General features: G+C 43.6%; 1 protein-coding gene across 3 annotated transcripts in view; it reads left to right on the top strand.

Moving 5' to 3' along the window:
• Positions 1 to 17,673, top strand: part of LOC137652339 (E3 ubiquitin-protein ligase CHIP-like) — a 335,562-nt gene that overhangs the window by 233,156 nt on the left and 84,733 nt on the right. The window contains exon 1 of one of the 3 annotated variants that reach the window (XM_068385688.1): positions 6,089 to 6,341. The exons of the other annotated variants lie outside the window; for them this stretch is intronic. Within the exon in view, the coding sequence (XP_068241789.1) occupies positions 6,252 to 6,341 (90 nt within the window). The 5' untranslated portion in view covers positions 6,089 to 6,251. Of the gene's footprint in view, positions 1 to 6,088; positions 6,342 to 17,673 lie in introns of those variants that run through there. 3 annotated transcript variants of the gene reach the window in all.

Here is a 17,673-nt window from a genome sequence, read left to right as displayed (position 1 = left end):
AGGCTACCGCATTGACATATAAATAACTGTAATGAAAGTAAAATAAGAAGAAAACAAGAATATACCCGCCACTAGAAATGACCCTTTTTAGCAGGTGTCTAACGAGTTTCGGACTCCTCCTACGCACACCTGAGTCAAGCCCAGGTAGCGGGTAAGGGAGTGTCATTGCTCTCTAAATCTCTATATGTATGTTCGTACTTTTGCTTTCCCTATAAAATGTAAGAAACCTCTCTCAATAAATCAGTCCTCTGAGGAAGTATCACGAAACTAGTCAGGACTCAAGTGTATATTCTGTATTTTCATTTTCCCTGTGGTTCTTCTGCATCTGAGCATCACGTTTTCCTGTGATTTTTACGCATATATATATATATATATATATATATATATATATATATATATATATATATATATATGTGTGTGTGTGTGTGTGTGTGTGTGTGTGTGTGTGTGTACGTGTGTGTGTGCGTGTGTGTGTGTGTGTGAGAGAGAGAGAGAGAGAGAGAGAGAGAGAGAGAGAGAGAGAGAGAGAGAGAGAGAGAGAGAGAGAGAGAATCGATCCAAAAAATCTTCTACTTCCTTTAATATTTATACTCTTCACTGGAATGTCAAAAATAAACAAAATATCACTATTATTCCATTAATGGAATTGTTTTTCTTTTGTAGCACAAAAAAGGCACAAACGTGGAGAAAGCTCTTTAAAACTCAATAACGTAAACAAGTAAAAGAACAGACGTTAAAAAATAGGACTCTGATCCTTTGGATACACCTGAGTGTAACTCTGGTTTCTCGAGTTGTTTTTTTTTTTTTCCTACTACCATAAACTCAGTTTTATTTATATATAGTTTTAGTTGTTTGATTTGAATCCATTCCCTAACGCTAGCAAGGACGTATTTTAAAGCTTCAGAGGTATCATCAATATCAGTTATGGAGCAATAAGGATGTGTAACATCTGAAAATAGTTTAAAGTTCCCTCGATTCTATATAGACCTATATACCTATACACTAGATACAGTCTTGGTAATAACACTATTAATAACAAGTTTCTTTCCAGAATAATTATCCAGATTCTTGTTTACAAAAGTAATGTTTACAATGTGATATCCAGAGATTCTTGCTACATTTATTTGAGCACTGGAAGACAAATTACAGTCAAGTGATAGACAAATAAAATCTTAAAGGTATATGTTAAAGAATTCTTTATACTGCTAAAAATTTATTGTTTGCTTCAGAAATCTCAAAGAAGTTAATATTCATACAATTTATCCTTGAATTTACAGAAATATTCCAAAGCTGTTCCTTTGAAAATTAGTATTAGCAAAATTAATTTTGCCTACTTTCATTCATTTTGATACTCGTGCATGATTCTGAAATTACCACTTGATATTTCAAAATGTCCACTTAATCACTTATTAGCCTAGGCAATATTCACTCGCTGATTGATCACATTACTGAAGTCTAACCTAATGAATTTCCAAATGCATCTTAAAGAAAACGAAATGCGAAGTGGTTTTTTTTTTCTTTTAACTGTAAGAACCAAAAAAATATTCATAAAATTAGAAATGTAAATCAAAACACTTCTCAACAGAAAGGTGTTTTAATTTCTAATTCTAATTTATGTAAACTTAATGTAACTAATAAACACTTCTATAACCAAACATCAATATTCTAATAACTATGACTCCTTACATAACACCTTTCAAGGCTCTCGTATGTCTTTTTTTTTTAAAGTAAACTTTATTTACTAAACATTTTGCTAAAATAATCGAATCTATAGCTATCGGTTGTTTTACCAGTAAAGGATAACATTCTAACGTAAAATGGTCATGTTTCTGTAGGATTTACCCATATATTCCATGAGAGTTTAAGGTGATTTCTAAGGCCAATTTCTTAGTAGGCCTATTTACTCGATTGGAGATTAACAAATTCATAGAAAAACGTTTGCAGAATAGCCGCAGAACTTCAATTACTCATTTTCATTCATTTTCCTCAAACTAAACTAAACGATAAAATTCTGCCTTTCTTAAACCACCAGTTTTCAAACGGTAGATCTGTTGCTTTCTTGAGGGGTAGACCCACATCTTTCTTTTCCCCTGTTTTTATTTGTGTGTATCCATCTCTGCACCATAAAACATACTAATTACACCACCAATGTTGTTAATATCTAACTATAATCAATATTGAACACTCGCAAATATTCTAACACTAAAAAAATCGTAGTCCCTATAACTATAAATTTAAATATATATATATATATATATATATATATATATATATATATATATATATATATATATATATATATATATATATATATATATATATATATATATATATATATGAATATATATATACATATACATATATATATATATATATATATATATATATATATATATATATATATATATATATATATATATATATATATATATATATATATATATACACATAGGAACTTGTCAAGATTAGCGAACCCAACCATCACTGGGTTCGCTATTTTTTTACATGTGGAAAATTAGGTTCCTTATTCTTGACATGTGGTAAATTGGGTTCCCTATTCTTGACATGTGACAATGGGATTAGTTAATCTTTACACGAGCTTTTCATTTGCTACTTAAAGCTACTATTAACATGTTGAACTTTCTTTTGTTTACTTAAATAGCTAGTCAAATATTTTTGTACTTATTTGAACAGCTGGATGAGTAATTAAACAAGTCCAAGCATTTCAATTGCTACTTAAAGCTTCTATTTACTTGTTAAACTTTTTTCTATTCACTTAATCAGCTAGCTCAATTTTTTTCCTACTTACTTAAACAGCTGGTTGAGTAATTACCCAAATCCTCCAAAAAATGGTTTTTATCTATATAATATAAAAGAAAAACTAATTTAGATATTGAGATATCCATTATCCCTCAAAATGGATAGGTCTACGTTCACGAAGGTTGTGAAACCATTAGTTGGGAAGGAAATGTTACCTATGATTGACTGGATGAAAAACAAATCAATTATTCGACGGAAATTACAATATGAATTATGCGGTATATCTATGAAATGGATAAAGTGTTGGGCCTCTGTAGACGGTTGTCTGGAAGTGCCAGGTAAAAGATTGTTCACGGTATAAACGAAACTCATCAATAAGGAAGGACTCATTTTTTTTGCAGAATCAAAAGTAAAATTGCAGCTGTGGATTCATGCCACAAACCTAAAGACCATCAAGGACGATCCCCTACGCGCCAAGTTTGGGTTTTTGGCTTGGTAGATACTAGTGCCTCTCCACCAATGGGATATATGGCAATAGTGGAACACAGGGACCATGAGACATTTCTATCAATAGTAGAAAAAATAGTGAGACATGAATCAACTATTCACAGCGATGAATGGCGAGCCTAGAGAAATATAGCTAATAATCAAAACTACCAGTACAGAACCGTGAACCACTCTTTGCACTTTCTTGACCCGGAGGCAGGCATCCACACACAGCATATTGAGTGGTATTGGGCAAAGCATAAAGCAAAAATCAAGAACATGCCAGGATGAAAGCGTGAATTTCTACCAAGCTATTTGAACCAGTTTATGTGGATGGAACGAAATACGGGTAACAGATTAATTGAGTTCTATCATCTAATTGCTTCTCAATTTCTTTTTGATTCCTAATATGTTGGTTTTAACTTACTTTTATTTTTTGGGACTCATAAGATATTAATTTTAATAGAACTATTTTAACTTATCAATTTTTCTTCCACCAATAAAGTGATCACTTATATTTCCAACATATTTTTTCTTTATTTACCTTTTCTATTTTTATCTTCATAGTCCAGAACATTTCATCAAGTTTGGCGAACCCAACCATTACCGGGTTCGTCATTCTTGACGTAAGGTTAATTGGGTTCGCTATTGTTTACAAGTGGAAAATTGTGTTCGTTGTTCTTTACATGTAGAAAATGGGGTTCCTTAATCTTGACATGGAAATGTTGGGTTAGCTAATCTTGACAAGGTCATATATATATATATATATATATATATATATATATATATATATATATATATATATATATATATATATATATATATATATATATATATATATATATATATATATATATATATATATATATAAATGTAAATATAAATATAAATATAAATGTAAATATAAATATAAATATAAATATAAATATAAATATAGATATAAATATAGATATAAATATAGATATAAATATAAATATAAATATATATATATATATATATATATATATATATATATATATATATATATATATATATATATATATATATATATATATATATATATATATATATATATATATATATATATATATATAAACATACTGTAATGTGTATAAAAAATGTGTCAATCGTGCAATAAGGCCTCGAGGTAATGGGACCAGTTAAAGAAGAAGACAAACATTTATTATGAGAGAAACATTATCGTTTCCCAGGAGCCCTCCAAGAGGATAGTCAAGCGGGATTTACAGAAGGAGGAAGGATTGAGGATAATATATTCATCTTACAATACATGGTCGAAGAAACTTTCAAAAATAAGAAAAAACTCATAGTGGCCTCTTTAGATTTCAAAAAAGCTTTCGATTCCATAAAAAGGGAAGCACTGATAGAAACATTAAAGCAATACAAAGTACATACTAGTATAATTAACTCTATAGCTGAAGTGTATGTGGGAGACTCGACTACATTAGACATAGGGGAAAGAGTAGAACAAAAATTGAGCGTAAGTAGTGGAATAAAGCAAGGCTGTACTGCCTCTACAACATTATTCAAATTAATTACTTATCAGATTATAAAACAAGTAGAAAGGGAAGGTAATGGTTTTAAAAATGATATTATAAAGCTAGTAGTATTATTTTTTGCTGATGATGTCCTAGTGCTTGCTGAGAATATAGAGGATGCTGAATTAAACATAAGGAAAGTGATAGATATAGGAAAGCAGTGTGGTTTAGACATAAATAGAGACAAAAGTAGCATACTTATATATAATATGAAGGAGAAACCAGATAATATAGAGGGAATAAGAGTAGTAAGCAATATTAAATACCTAGGTATCAAGGTAGATGATGGTAGGAATATGTTCAAAACACAGAAAAGTGAAATGATAGTTAAGGCGCAAAAGCTAGCCAATCTTACTTATTCGATCATAGAAAAAAGCTGTAATAAGATACTGATAGGAAAAACATACTGGAAAAGTGTAGCACTACCCTCTATATTATATGGAACAAATGTGATTAACTTAACAGAAACGGAAATAGAAAAGTTGCAGAGAATAGAGAATGGAGTGTATAGAAGGATGTTAGGGGGTGTAAGGAATACAGCAATTGTAGCCTTGAGAGGGGATGTAGGAGCATCAGCTATGAAAACAAGGGTAATGGATGGTAAGCTGAGGTACCTTAATAGCATTTTTAAGGGAGAAAAGGACCTACTTACAGCAATAGTCAATGATATGGAAGAAAAAGAGAGGAAGTGGTGGATGCATGTGAAGAAGTATGCTGAAGAATGTGGGATGGCGATGAGAGAAGTCAAGAGATGTACGAAAGAGGACATAAAGAAGAGAACAAGAGAATGGGACACAAGCAAATGGAAGAGTGAAATGGAGTGTAAGGAGAGTTTAATTTTGTATAAAAACTGGAAAAGTGAAATCAAGGAGGAGGAAGTGTATGACAATACATTTTCGTCAATTTTATTATTTAGAGCAAGGACAAACTCATTGGGCTTGAATATAAGAAACAGACACCAAGATGGAAATATAAACTGTGTATTCTGTGATGTAGAAGAAAATGCTAACCACTTTATATTATATTGTCCACAGTTTAGTGATATAAGAATAAAAACAATTGAGCTTCAACAACCATACAAAGAAGATAGTGCACAAACAGTTGGAAAATTCCTTTTTTGTGAAGAGAATATTGAAAATAAGAAAAGTATACTACAACAAATGTGGATGAAAAGAGAAAAACTAGTGAAAATAAGGAACACACAAAACTAAAAGACACAGAGGCGCCGTTGTAAAGGCTATGCCTCACCCCAGAACCTGAACCTGAACCTGAGGACAGACAATTCTTCATTGCGCATCGTGTTCGTCACCACAGAGTCTTCCAAAGTGAATCAGCTGATCGATGTAAACAAACCCTTTGACGGATGAATATCCTCTTCGTTTGTTTTTTATTGGCTGTCCTTTGACGGATGAATATCCTCTTCATTTGTTTTTTAGTGGCTGTCAAAGAATGACGGATGTGGATCTCAAAAACAGGGGGAACAAGTTATTCGCCACCAGGAAATACGATGAAGCCATCAAGTGTTATTCCGATGCTATCGTAAGTTTGTTAGGATTTAACCCCACGCCTTTTGTGATGTTACCGTGGGCAATACTAGCTAGCATTAAGGTGTCTGGTTTCAGTTCCAGTTCCACCAGAATAGATGCGCACCAGAACGTCAGCCGGGTAACCACAGCAGTGGCCTCCTCAGTAAACAGCATAAACTCACGGGCCCGGGCGGGGATCGATCTGCTGCCATGCGAATGCTAGGCAAACACGTTACCATTGTACTAGCCAGCATAGCCTGATATAAAGTTAATTGTAAGTAGGCTGTACATTTTCAATTCAGACGACACTCAGATTCAACCATAGGACATTTATATAAGGTATTTAGATTGGTTGCCTTCAGATTGTGGAAGTATGAAATATGTTAAGAAGGGGATATGTGTCATTTTCCAGGTTTGTTTACAAAAACTGCTCATGCTCGGTATATTGTTTTCGCGAGTGTTGGTCCGTGGTAACTTCTGGTAATATTAGTCACACCAATTTTTATGCATTGGAGTTATATACTTAGGAGATTTTGATGTAAAGTTTGGTCAATTCAGGAAGCTTTTTTTAATTTTCTCAATTGGGGGTTTTACTATGTGTTTATTGCATTTTGTTAAAAAATATAAATAATATGCTGGAAATCTCGTTTGAAAATTGTAATATTCAAATGTCTATATCTTTCTTATTTCAAGATATCTTAAATCTGTTGTTCCATTATAAAGCTCATTCTATCTATGGTACTTTTCAACCCATGTGATATCGCTCAGGTAATTATGATCTTAACTCTTCTATATTTGCAATTTAGTGATAAACCTTTACTGTAGAGAAGGCTGAATTGCAATGCAATCTTTTCACCATCTAAATATTTAAGTTTTTACTTTTTTTACTTGTCTACAAACCTTCATCTTTTAAAATAGGGATAAGTCTTGAGCAGTTCTTGAATGGACAATGCCTCATTAAGTTGCATGACCCTCTACAACCACCTTGCTAATCCCAGGCAAAATATCAAAATGAAGGTGAGCTCTGTCTTTTGGGAAGCTAAATGGCTGCTTCTAGCTTGGCTGAAGTCATATTACCATTAAAGGTCTCAGGTTTATATGATTATGGAGAATACAAATTAAAGAATTTGTGATTTTTTTCCCCTATGAATCACATTTCTCCTCCTTTGTATTCTCTTAGTGCTTTCAACTTGTACACTATATTGAGTAAAGTTGTACTGTATTACAGATTCTCATTTTGAACAGAAAATATATGTTTTCCTGTAGGAAATGACGTAATCTAACCGAATTTGACCTTCATTTCAACAGCAAACAAACAGAACAACCAGTTCAACTAACTTCAAGTAGCCGAATTGAATTGGTTGTTGTTGTTGCGGATGAAATGTGGGTGAAAACTGGTTAAATCATGTTATTTTCTACAGGAAAACATATATTTTCTGTTAAAATGTTTAAATATATTGGCTCTTGTTCAAATTCCGTCCTCAATTCACTCATCAAGAACGTATGTACTGCGCACATTAACATTAGCAATGTTACGCTGACATTGCTAACGTTAGCAATGCTACGCTAATATTAGAATGTGTATTTTAAATCATTTTTCCATATACCCTTTACACCATATATAAAAGGGTACCGAACTTAACAAACCCACCTAACCTATCATAGTAGTTCCCAGGTCACAACCCCTAGCGGGGGGCAAGCCCCCGGACCCCTTCCTATGTCACAACCCCTAGCCAGGGGCAAGCCCCCGGACCCCCTTCCTAGGTCACAAACTTGTACTGGCAATCGGTAATGTTGAGCTGTGCATGCTAAAAACATTTAATTGTTCCAACACGGAGTACTTACCTCGAACTACTTTCTTAGGAGTATCTGGGATATCCTCCCAACCGACCAGAATTGTGTAGTTTACCATACTCCCGTTTTCTATGCGGGGTAACCTTTGGCGGAGTGATACGCGCCATGAGGCAACCCGGGGTCAGAGAGCATGCTTGCTCAGGTCTGGATCTCCAGTAAGTGTTCTGGTCGCGTCGCGTTAACACCTCGACGCGCTCTCCTTATTCAGTGCGACCCTTTGTGTCTCACGTGGTCCCATTGTGCTCTTTCCTTACCCTTTCCTACCCTTTCCCTCTGTGTTCCTGTGTCTCGCGGTGCCTTACTAGTGCGTGATGGAGCATCCCCGTCGTTGTCCCGGGCCTATGGCTGGTAAATCGTGTGGCGCTTTTCTGTCGAAGCCTGAAGTCGACCCTCACTCCTTGTGTTCGTCGTGTACGGGCAGCATGTGTTCCCCTACGGCCATGTGTCCGGAGTGCGAGTCCTGGAACGAGGTGCAGTGGGTGCGATACGGCACCAAGAAGAAGAAGGCGTCCAAGAGGTCGCCTAGGAAGCCGAGCGTCTCCTCGCCGCTTGCTTCTCCCGATGCTTTGTCGGATAGGGCTTCTCAGCCGCCTTCTCCTACCCAGAGTAGGGAGCGAGGTAAATCAGTTGCGGGGAAGAGGCCTATTGCTCTTCCCCAGGAGTCTGAGATACCTGCTAGTGGGGATGTTTTGTCGGTCCAGGCAAGTGGGGGGCCTGAGGGAAGGATGGGAGTGTGTTCGGAGGACGGAGTCCTGGTGCCAGCAGGGCCCGTCTCTTCCGACGATCCTATGTGGGGGAAGGCTGCTGCAGCCTCTTCCCCCGCTTCATGGGCCTGCCTGCATTTCAGGTACGTCTACAGCTAGGGGAGACGCCGAGAAGGAGGACTCGCTGCCATCAGATCCCCTCGCGTGGGCGCCGCTGAGGACGCCCTTCAGGTCGCCCGTGAGGCTGGAGGAAGAGTTCGAGGCCTGGTTCCCCAGCAAGAAGTTGCCTCACTCCCCAGCGCCTTCAGCAATGCTCCCTCCTGTCTTCATGGAGCCCTCGTCGCCTACGGATTGTCACGTGGGACGACTCGGAACCTTCGGTGCGGTCCTACAGGTCATCGGGCTCCTCGTTCGAGTCGTCCTCTTACTCCTCGGAGGAAGGAGCCCCGAGGGACCAAAGGAGAAGACGAGATAGGTCCCGCAGGAGGCGGTCCCGTTCCCGCTCAAGATCTCGCCATGCCAGGAGGCACGCTAGATCCCCAGGAGGAAGTACAGAAGGAGCCGCTCCCCTAGAGAGGAATGGGTGCGTGTCGCCATCCCACGCAGCCAACTCCTGGGAGCTTCAGCAGTTCCGGGTACCTCTGGCTGGCTCCCAAGGGTTCGTTCTCCCACAGCGAAGTACGTTCCCTGCAGCAGGCCTGAGCATCGAAGGGAGTCCCCACTTCAGGCCCCAGGAGACAGGCATAAGTCCGCGAAGGTTCCGGCTCCATCCGCCCAGCGGAGAGAGTCGCCTCTTCGGCCTTGCGGCCGTGTCCCAGCCTCCAAGTCTTTGACGAGCCGGCAGGAACGCGAGAGACATCTAGCAGCCACGAGGAAGCCCGCAGTAGCCTGGTCCTCCGTGGGGGGAGAGAAGCCCAGGACGGAGGCCTCCGTCCCAACGGCGATGCCCATCCTCCATCCAGAACCGCCGAAGGTATGCCGCGACAAGAAGATGCCTCCTCCACAAGCGGCACCCTCCGTCGGGGGTGCCCCTTTTAAGGCAGAGGAACATTCGACGGAGGTCCTTGGAGACGGCGCGGAGGGCTCAGCGGCCGAGGTCTCAGCATACAGGAAGGTGATAGCTCTCATTAGACGGCACCACAGGCTGGACGAGCTGAAGCCCGCCGCAGACGGAGACTGGCTCTCGGGCCTCAGCAGGTTGGTCGATACCCCCGTGCAGCAGAGGCCCTCACATGCGCTTCCTCTGGCGAGAGACGTTAGGCTGGGCATGGCCCATATTGACAGGATAGTGGCCAGCCATGCGGACGCCCCCAAGAGTCAGAGCGCCCCCAACCTCCTCCAGGGCCTCAAGACCCAGAAGCGGTTCTACCTCCCTGAAGGGCGCCGTGCGGGTCCCTGTACGGTAGAACCTGCAGTCGCCATCCTAGGTCAGGGATCCGCAGAAGAGAGAGCGACCGCCGCCCCAGTTTGCTTCTCCCTGTCGGAGATCTCCATGATGGAGGATTTGGCCATGGACCTGGTCTACGTCTCGTCCTGGCTAGATTGGTGGGCCTGCACCCTGGTGGGCTTTCAGGCCTCGCACGACATCTCGGTTCCGGAGAACCAGACATTGCTGAAGGAGCTGATTAGCTCAGGGGGTAAGGCCCTCAAGTTCCTGTCCTACCAGTCCCTCTCTCAGACGGCCAATTGGTTTCTTCGAAAGAGGGACACAGTTCTCAGCAAATCGGTCAGGAGGCTTCCGGACAGGGAAGCGAGGGCCCTTAGGAACTTATCCCTGTGGGGTGAATCGGTGTTCCCTCTGCAGGTGGTGGAGGAGACGGTAATGAGGGTCAGGAAACTGAAGGATGCGGGAGAGCCCAGACCCCCTCCAACAAGAAGACCATCTTCCGACGTCTCTCAACCTCCCTGCGCTTCACCTACCCAACCCAGAAGGGATGCCCCGACTACGGCCCGGTCCCAGTCTTCGCAGCCCACCCGTAGAGGAGCTCCGACTTCGCAGTCAGCCTTCAGGCCTTCCTATGCGGGCTTCAGGATAGGGCGTTCAGGCCGCGCCTCTCGAAGGAGGTAGGAAGAGAGGCCCCCTACTCCTGCCGATGCCTCAGGTGGGGGGATGCCTCAAACGATCTTGGCAAGCATGGTGGGACCACGGAGCGGATCCGTGGACCGTAGCTGTACTAAAGGAGGGGTACAGGCTGCCCTTCCTAGCGGAACCCCCACCTCTGATCCCAGATTAACAGGCGGAGTGGTTGGCACCCAAGGACCCCTTGAGAGTAGCAGCGTTGCAGGAAGAAGAATCTGCAATGCTGGCGAAGGGGGCAGTAGAGCCAGTCAAGAACCCAGGTTCAGGGTTTCTACAGCAGGCTCTTCCTGGTGGAGAAAGAGACAGGGGGCTGGAGACCAGGCATAGACCTCTCAACCCTCAACAAGTTCGTGTGCAAGAATGACTTCAAGATGGACACCCCGAAGTCGGTCCTAGCGGCCTTGAGGGAGGAGGACTTCATGATATCCATAGACCTCAAGAATGCCTACTTCCAGGTCCCTGTCCATCCCTCCAGCAGGAAGTACCTAAGGGTGAAATGGGGTACTCAAACGTTGCAGTTCAAGACCCTCTGCTTCGGACTGTCGACAGCTCCTCGGGTCTTCACGAGGATCTTCGCAACAGTTTCAGCCTGGGCACATGAACAGGGTATCCGCCTGATTCGGTACCTAGATGACTGGTTGTTGTTTTCAGCCTCAGAGGAAGTACTGAGGGAGCAAGGCGCAAAGCTCCTGCAGTTCTGCAACGTCTTGGGTATCATCATCAACCTGCAAAAGTCCCAGCTGATACCCTACACCAGGATGACCTACCTCGGAATGGTCCTAGACTCCCGGTTGGCGAGAGCCTTCCCCTCCGCGGAGAGACTGGACAACCTGGAACAGATCCTCCGGCCCTTCCTGTCGGGCCAGCCCAGGAGAGCCAAGGACTGGCAAAGACTGATAGGCCACCTCGTGTTGTTGGAGAAATTAGTCCCCCAGGGGAGGCTCAAACTCAGGGGAGTGCAGTGGAACCTGAAGGAGCTCTGGAATCATGGGGACTCCCCGCACAAGATAGTCCCGGTGTCCCCGGAGACGAATGAAGTCCTGGAGTGGTGGTACGTCAGATCGAACACCAAGGGAATGCCCTTTGAAGCCGACCCTCCGGAGATGCTTCTGTTCACGGACGTGTCCAAGGAGGGTTGAAGTGCCCATCTCCTCGACAAGACTGCAAAAGGAAAATGGGAAGGCGAGGAGATGGGCCTGCACATAAACGTTCTAGAGATGATGCCAGTACAAAGGGTGTGCCTAGAGTTCGTCCAGCTGCTCCGGGGAAACACCGTGGCGCTGATGTGCGACAATGCCACGGTGGTGGCCTACGTGAAAAAGCACGGAGGACTGAAGTCGAAGGAACTGTGCAGTCTCACGATGGAGTTCCTAGAATGGGCCGGAGTAGAGCAAATCAAAATATCAGCCTGGTTCATTCCGGGGAAGAGAAACGTCCTGGCCGACGGCCTCAGCATGATGGGTCAATGGTAGGGTCAGAGTGGTCCCTGCACCCAGAAGTGGCCAAGTCCTTCATTCTGAAGTGGGGCTCGCCGGTGATAGACCTCTTCGCCACGAGACTGAACGCACAGCTCCCTGTGTTTTGTTCTCCTGTGCCAGATCCAGCAGCAGCCTTTGAAGACGCCTTCCAACACCCTTGGGACAACCTCGACGTTTACGCCTTCCCTCCTTTTGGGATGCTCAGACAGGTCCTTAACAGGGTAAGACGGGCGGACAATCTGTGAATGACTTTGGTAGCGCCCTGATGGCCGGAGAGAGAGTGGTTCGCGGATCTAAAGGAACTGGCTCGCCTTCCGCCTTAGCCTCTTCCGGACAGACCAGACCTTCGCCGGCAGCCTCACTTCCAAAGGTTTCACGAAAACCCTCGGTCCCTCCGCCTTCTCGCGGGGAGGTTATCAAACGTCTCCTGAGGAAGGAATGATATTCATCGAGGACGGCATTGTGGATGTCAGGGTACCTGAGACGTTTGTCAGTCGCGGTATACCAGGCGAAGTGGGCTACCTTCACTAAGTGGTGCTCCTCGAAGAACATCAGGCCGTTAGGGGCCTCCTTTCCCGAGATAGCAGACTTCCTGGTCTGCCTTAGGGACGAAGTGGGTACTTCCATGCCAACCATCAAAGGAGTCCGGGTGGTCCTGGGACAAGTCTTCCTCCTGAAGGGCATCGACTTTGGAGCCTCCAGACATATCTCGATGCTCATCAAGAGCTTCGAGCAGTCGTGCCCCCCACCAGGCCGTTAGAGTGCCCCAGTGGGATGTGGCTAGGGTACTGAAGATGCTTTCGGAACCACCCTTCGAGCCTCTCAAGGACATCTTAGACAAGGAGCTCCCCCTCAAGACGGTCTTTCTGTTAGCTCTGGCATCAGCAAAACGAGTAGGTGAGATTCATGGGCTGTCTTACGAGGTCTCATACTCGAAGGGATGGCGAGAGGCTGCCTTCAGATTCTTACCCTCCTTCGTAGCCAAGACGCAGAATCCAGCTGTTTGGGACCCCAAGTTTGAAGGATTCTCAGTGCCAGCTATCCCTCGTTCGGACAACTGGAGGGACTTGCTTCTGTGTCCAGTCAGGGCGGTACGTAAGTACTTCGAGAGGACGGCCAAACTTCGCCCCGAAACCAAGAGTCTGTTCGTCTCCTCGGGACTGGTAAAGAAGCCAGTCTCCAAAAATACGATCTCCTTCTGGCTGCAGCAGGTGATCATGAGAGCCTACAGTAATGCAGGGGTTCCTCTTCCGGGGAAGCCTAGACCCCACGACATCAGAGGACTAAGTACTTCGTTGGCCTTTGAGAAGAACATGGCAGTAGGCCAAATCCTGAGGGCAGGTACATGGTCTAGTCAGTCAACCTTCACAGCTCACTACTTAAAGGATTGTTCGAGGAGGTCCCTGGACGGATTCTCTCTGTCCCGTCATTTCCGCGCTCCAAAAGATTTAAAGGTGTAGCCCCGGGAAAACCACGGGTAGTGAGTCCAAGAGACACAGATTCCTTCCTTACCCCTCTTTTCCCCTATTACCTTCCCTGAAATGACCCTAAAATCCTCTAACTGCCATGGAATACACTGTCAGTAGAAGAATACATCTCATCGTCCTCTGACTTGTTTTCCTCATCGTCCTCTGACTTGTTTTCCTCATCGTCCTCTTTGGCTTTCAATTCTGTTGACTTCTTAGATGAAGTCAAGGGAGACCTGTCAACCGTAGTCGTAGGAAAAAGCTTCTTAATGAAACCACCTCTCTTAAGAGGCACCCGAGCGGCTCCCAACCATGTGGGGAGGGAGCCACAGTTTCTGTTCCCCTGAACCGGTGCACGGGGCTAGAACCGTAACTCTGCATCACAGCCTTGAGTCTCTGTTTCACTGTGGCCGAGCTTGGGCCCCTGGTTTCCCCTGTAGCCAAGCAGGAGTGATGTTACAGCTTCATGTTTAGGCCCTGCATTCTCCCCCTCCTGGTACTGTTAAGCGTACTGTACAGTAGTGTATTTAATGTTACTGTGTGCAGTTTAGGAGTTTATTAAGTACAGTACAATTAATGGACTAAAAACAATGTAGTGATTTATTTGGTGTGTTAGTTGCTTGCGCTGGTAAAATTACCATGTTCTGTTATTGGTATTGTAGATGTGTTACTTCTCCAGTTAGCACTACTTTTGCAATGGATTGCAGTTCTTCTCATCGTCATTCATTAAGGGAGCTCTTCATATTGACTTTGATAAAAGGCTGTCACTCGGCCTTTAATCAGTTCAGAGACTGAAGAACTCAAATCCTTCCCCTTAGGAGGATCAACTTAAGCTCGGGAGTAGCTATGAACGATTTTCCCTATCTAGGAACTAGAGCCCCATTGGAATGCTTCTTGAGTTTTTAGGTCTCTCAAGCAAACCCTACTCGCACTAGCCTTGCCAGTAGTGCTTCGAGTGGGTATACTTCTTGACATTGCAGATGTTGTCACTTGTTATTCTCAAATGGAGGAAGCTTTTCCCCTCCCTTGATCCGCAGGTCATGTCCAAGACTCAGACTCTAGTCCGGCAGAATTCTAAATTCAAGTCTTTCTCCACCTTTCTTCTCTGTTTTGTGAAGATACAACAATGCTACATAGAGAACTTGGTTCTCCAGTTTTCTTGAGCCAAAGGTTTAAGATGATGTCCAAGAACATTATTTGTCACTCGTGCATCTGATTTATTAGTCCACTGAGAGGATGGAAATGCCATCCTGTTATGAAATGCACAAAGTCATGTATATTAGGTCTAAACTATCCTCGCAGTCACAAACACACACTAGCATGAGATCCCCTCGGTCTCACTCCTCACGTACCAAGGATCGTAGAGGAAACTTAGGAAACTGTTATGATATCCTCATGATGCCATTGACAAAAGCCAATAAAGACTGTCCTACCCAACAATGCTCTTCTACCTCGCAGTCACAAATACACTAGCATGAGATCCCCTCTGTTTTGCTCATCACGTACCAAGGATCTTCGAGGAAACTTAGGAAACTGTTACGATATCTTCATGATGCCATCGGCAAAAGCCTATAAAGACTGTCCTACTCAACAATGCTCTTCTCCCTCTTAAGAAGTCTCAGTTCCATGGTGACTAGACTCCTTCGGAGAAGACATTCGGCCTTCGGACCCCTTGGTTCAGGACGGTAAAGGCAATGGAGAAGACTCCTTGTTCTTCCAGATGGAGGAGAGAAGTCTTTTCACCAGAAACTTCAGGGTTGGAAGCAACACAGCCCAGGAAATCATCTAAGAGGGAACATTTCACTCCTTGTGTTTCCTTCCCAGGTTGAGATTGGCCTTTCTCTGACATGATCTAGGCGTAAGGACACTAGGTCCAAATGCAAGCCTCCTCCTGAGAAGGACAAAACCAGAAAATGTTTGGCTCCCGAAGGGTCACCTTCTGAGGAGGAAGATTGATTGTTTTTAGTTTCTGCAGATGGGAGCTCTATCAGGGATAAAAGTCATGCTTCTGCTGCTAGGTCTAAAGGCTACCATCCCGGTTCATTGTTAGCCCTTGTTTGTTCTTATGGGAAGGTGATAGAGATTCCTTCTTACTGCGTAGAACCCTCTTCTAGGAGGAAGAATTCTCGAAACCCATCAGACTCTTCCACTCCACTCCAGATCAGGGTCCTATCGTTTGCCAAGACAGACAACCATGAGATGGAGTAGACCTTCCTTAAAAGCTTGGCATTGATTCTAGAGCTCCATGAGCTCGGTGAGCCATCATCCGAGCCTATACAGGAATGTCTTATATCTCTAGACCTATGCTATGGTGTTCTGCAAGGTTCCCACCGAACCTTGAGCTATATCAACCTAGGTTAGCAAGAGCAGCCCTAAACAAGGTAGGTTTCTGGATTATGGGATTAAGGAATTGTCTCTGGTCTACCCAGACTGGTAAGGTTCCCAGCTCTATCTAGGTAGTGGAGATTTTACATCCGGGAAGATGTTCCACCTACCCCTTTGCCAGTCGATGATGCGATAGAGGAGGTGATAAAAGGATGATCAGTAGAGAGGCTGAAATATGAGGGAACCTCCTTTTCAGCCTCCGAATCTACAGCAATGGAATTGGCATCCATGGCAAGCCTTCAGGGTATATCTATCTGATAATTGGTTAGGGGTGGTAGCTTACTTCGCTGTGTCCCACCTTCCTTCAGACAATCTAAGGAAGAAGTTCACTGCTCCTATTATTTCCGGAGCTAAGGCAGTCAACCTCTTAGTGAGCTAGTCAGTCAACCAGTGGGACAACTGGGCTCTCAAATGCAGAGATGTGGTGGCAGGTTGCTTCTCCAACCCTGTGGGATGGAAAGCTACCCTTGCACTGCTCTACTCGGTGCTGGATGTGGCATCTCTGTTCCTGCATCAAGATGTTAAGGAAACTGTCAAAAAATAGAGGAAGATGAGCCATGACTCCCTCATTCAGCATGTTGTGAGATATAGGAGCAAAGGCCCCTCTAATGGCTTGAAGTCTGGAGCTTCTCCTTCTGCCCCAAGACTGGCTACAAAGAAGCAATCGACCGCACTGAAATCCAATCCTACTCCTGCCCCCTATTCTTTCTTAAATGGTGGGGAGAATCCTCCCCCCTTTCAAGGCTTTGACTGAGTCAAGAAGGGAGGTATTGGGAAGAAAGGAGGAAGGGGACACTGAGAAGGGCATTCCCTCTCTCCTGTTTCTGTGAGTAGGGAATGCCTTTTGAGCCCTTGGGCAATACGGAGCAGAAGAATGAGTGGTACCATACAAGATGCTGTACCCCATTCATCAACTCTCTTCCTCCACTCGGAGTTCCAATGACTTTTCAGGCATACTTTCCGGGATTGCTGAAGTCTCTGGCACTATCAAAGAAGGTTTTAGCAATATTGGTCAAGTATGCTCTTTAAGTTGCTTGAAACAGGTTTTCTGGCTTCTATAGTTGACTGTTTCTGGTAGAGAAGTAGACAGGAGGGAGACCAGTGATCAACCTCTCTCCGTTGAACAAGTTTTTTCAGCAAACCCCCGTTCAAGATGGAGACAGCCAGCACAGTTTGGGTTGCCATTAGGAGAGGGGACTTTCTACTCTTTATCAATCTGAAGGATGCATTTTTCAATATCAAACTTACCCGATGATCATATAGCTGCATCCCTGCTGCCCGACAGAAAAAAATCTACGGGAGGAATACGCCAGCGATCGCTATACAGGTGGGGGTGTACATCAACAGCGCCATCTGTCAAGTAGGTACTCAAGTACTC

Source organism: Palaemon carinicauda, chromosome 13 (genome assembly GCF_036898095.1).
Source record: "Palaemon carinicauda isolate YSFRI2023 chromosome 13, ASM3689809v2, whole genome shotgun sequence".
NCBI classification, from domain to species: Eukaryota; Metazoa; Arthropoda; class Malacostraca; order Decapoda; family Palaemonidae; genus Palaemon; species Palaemon carinicauda.
This window is presented reverse-complemented; position numbering and strand designations above follow the sequence as displayed.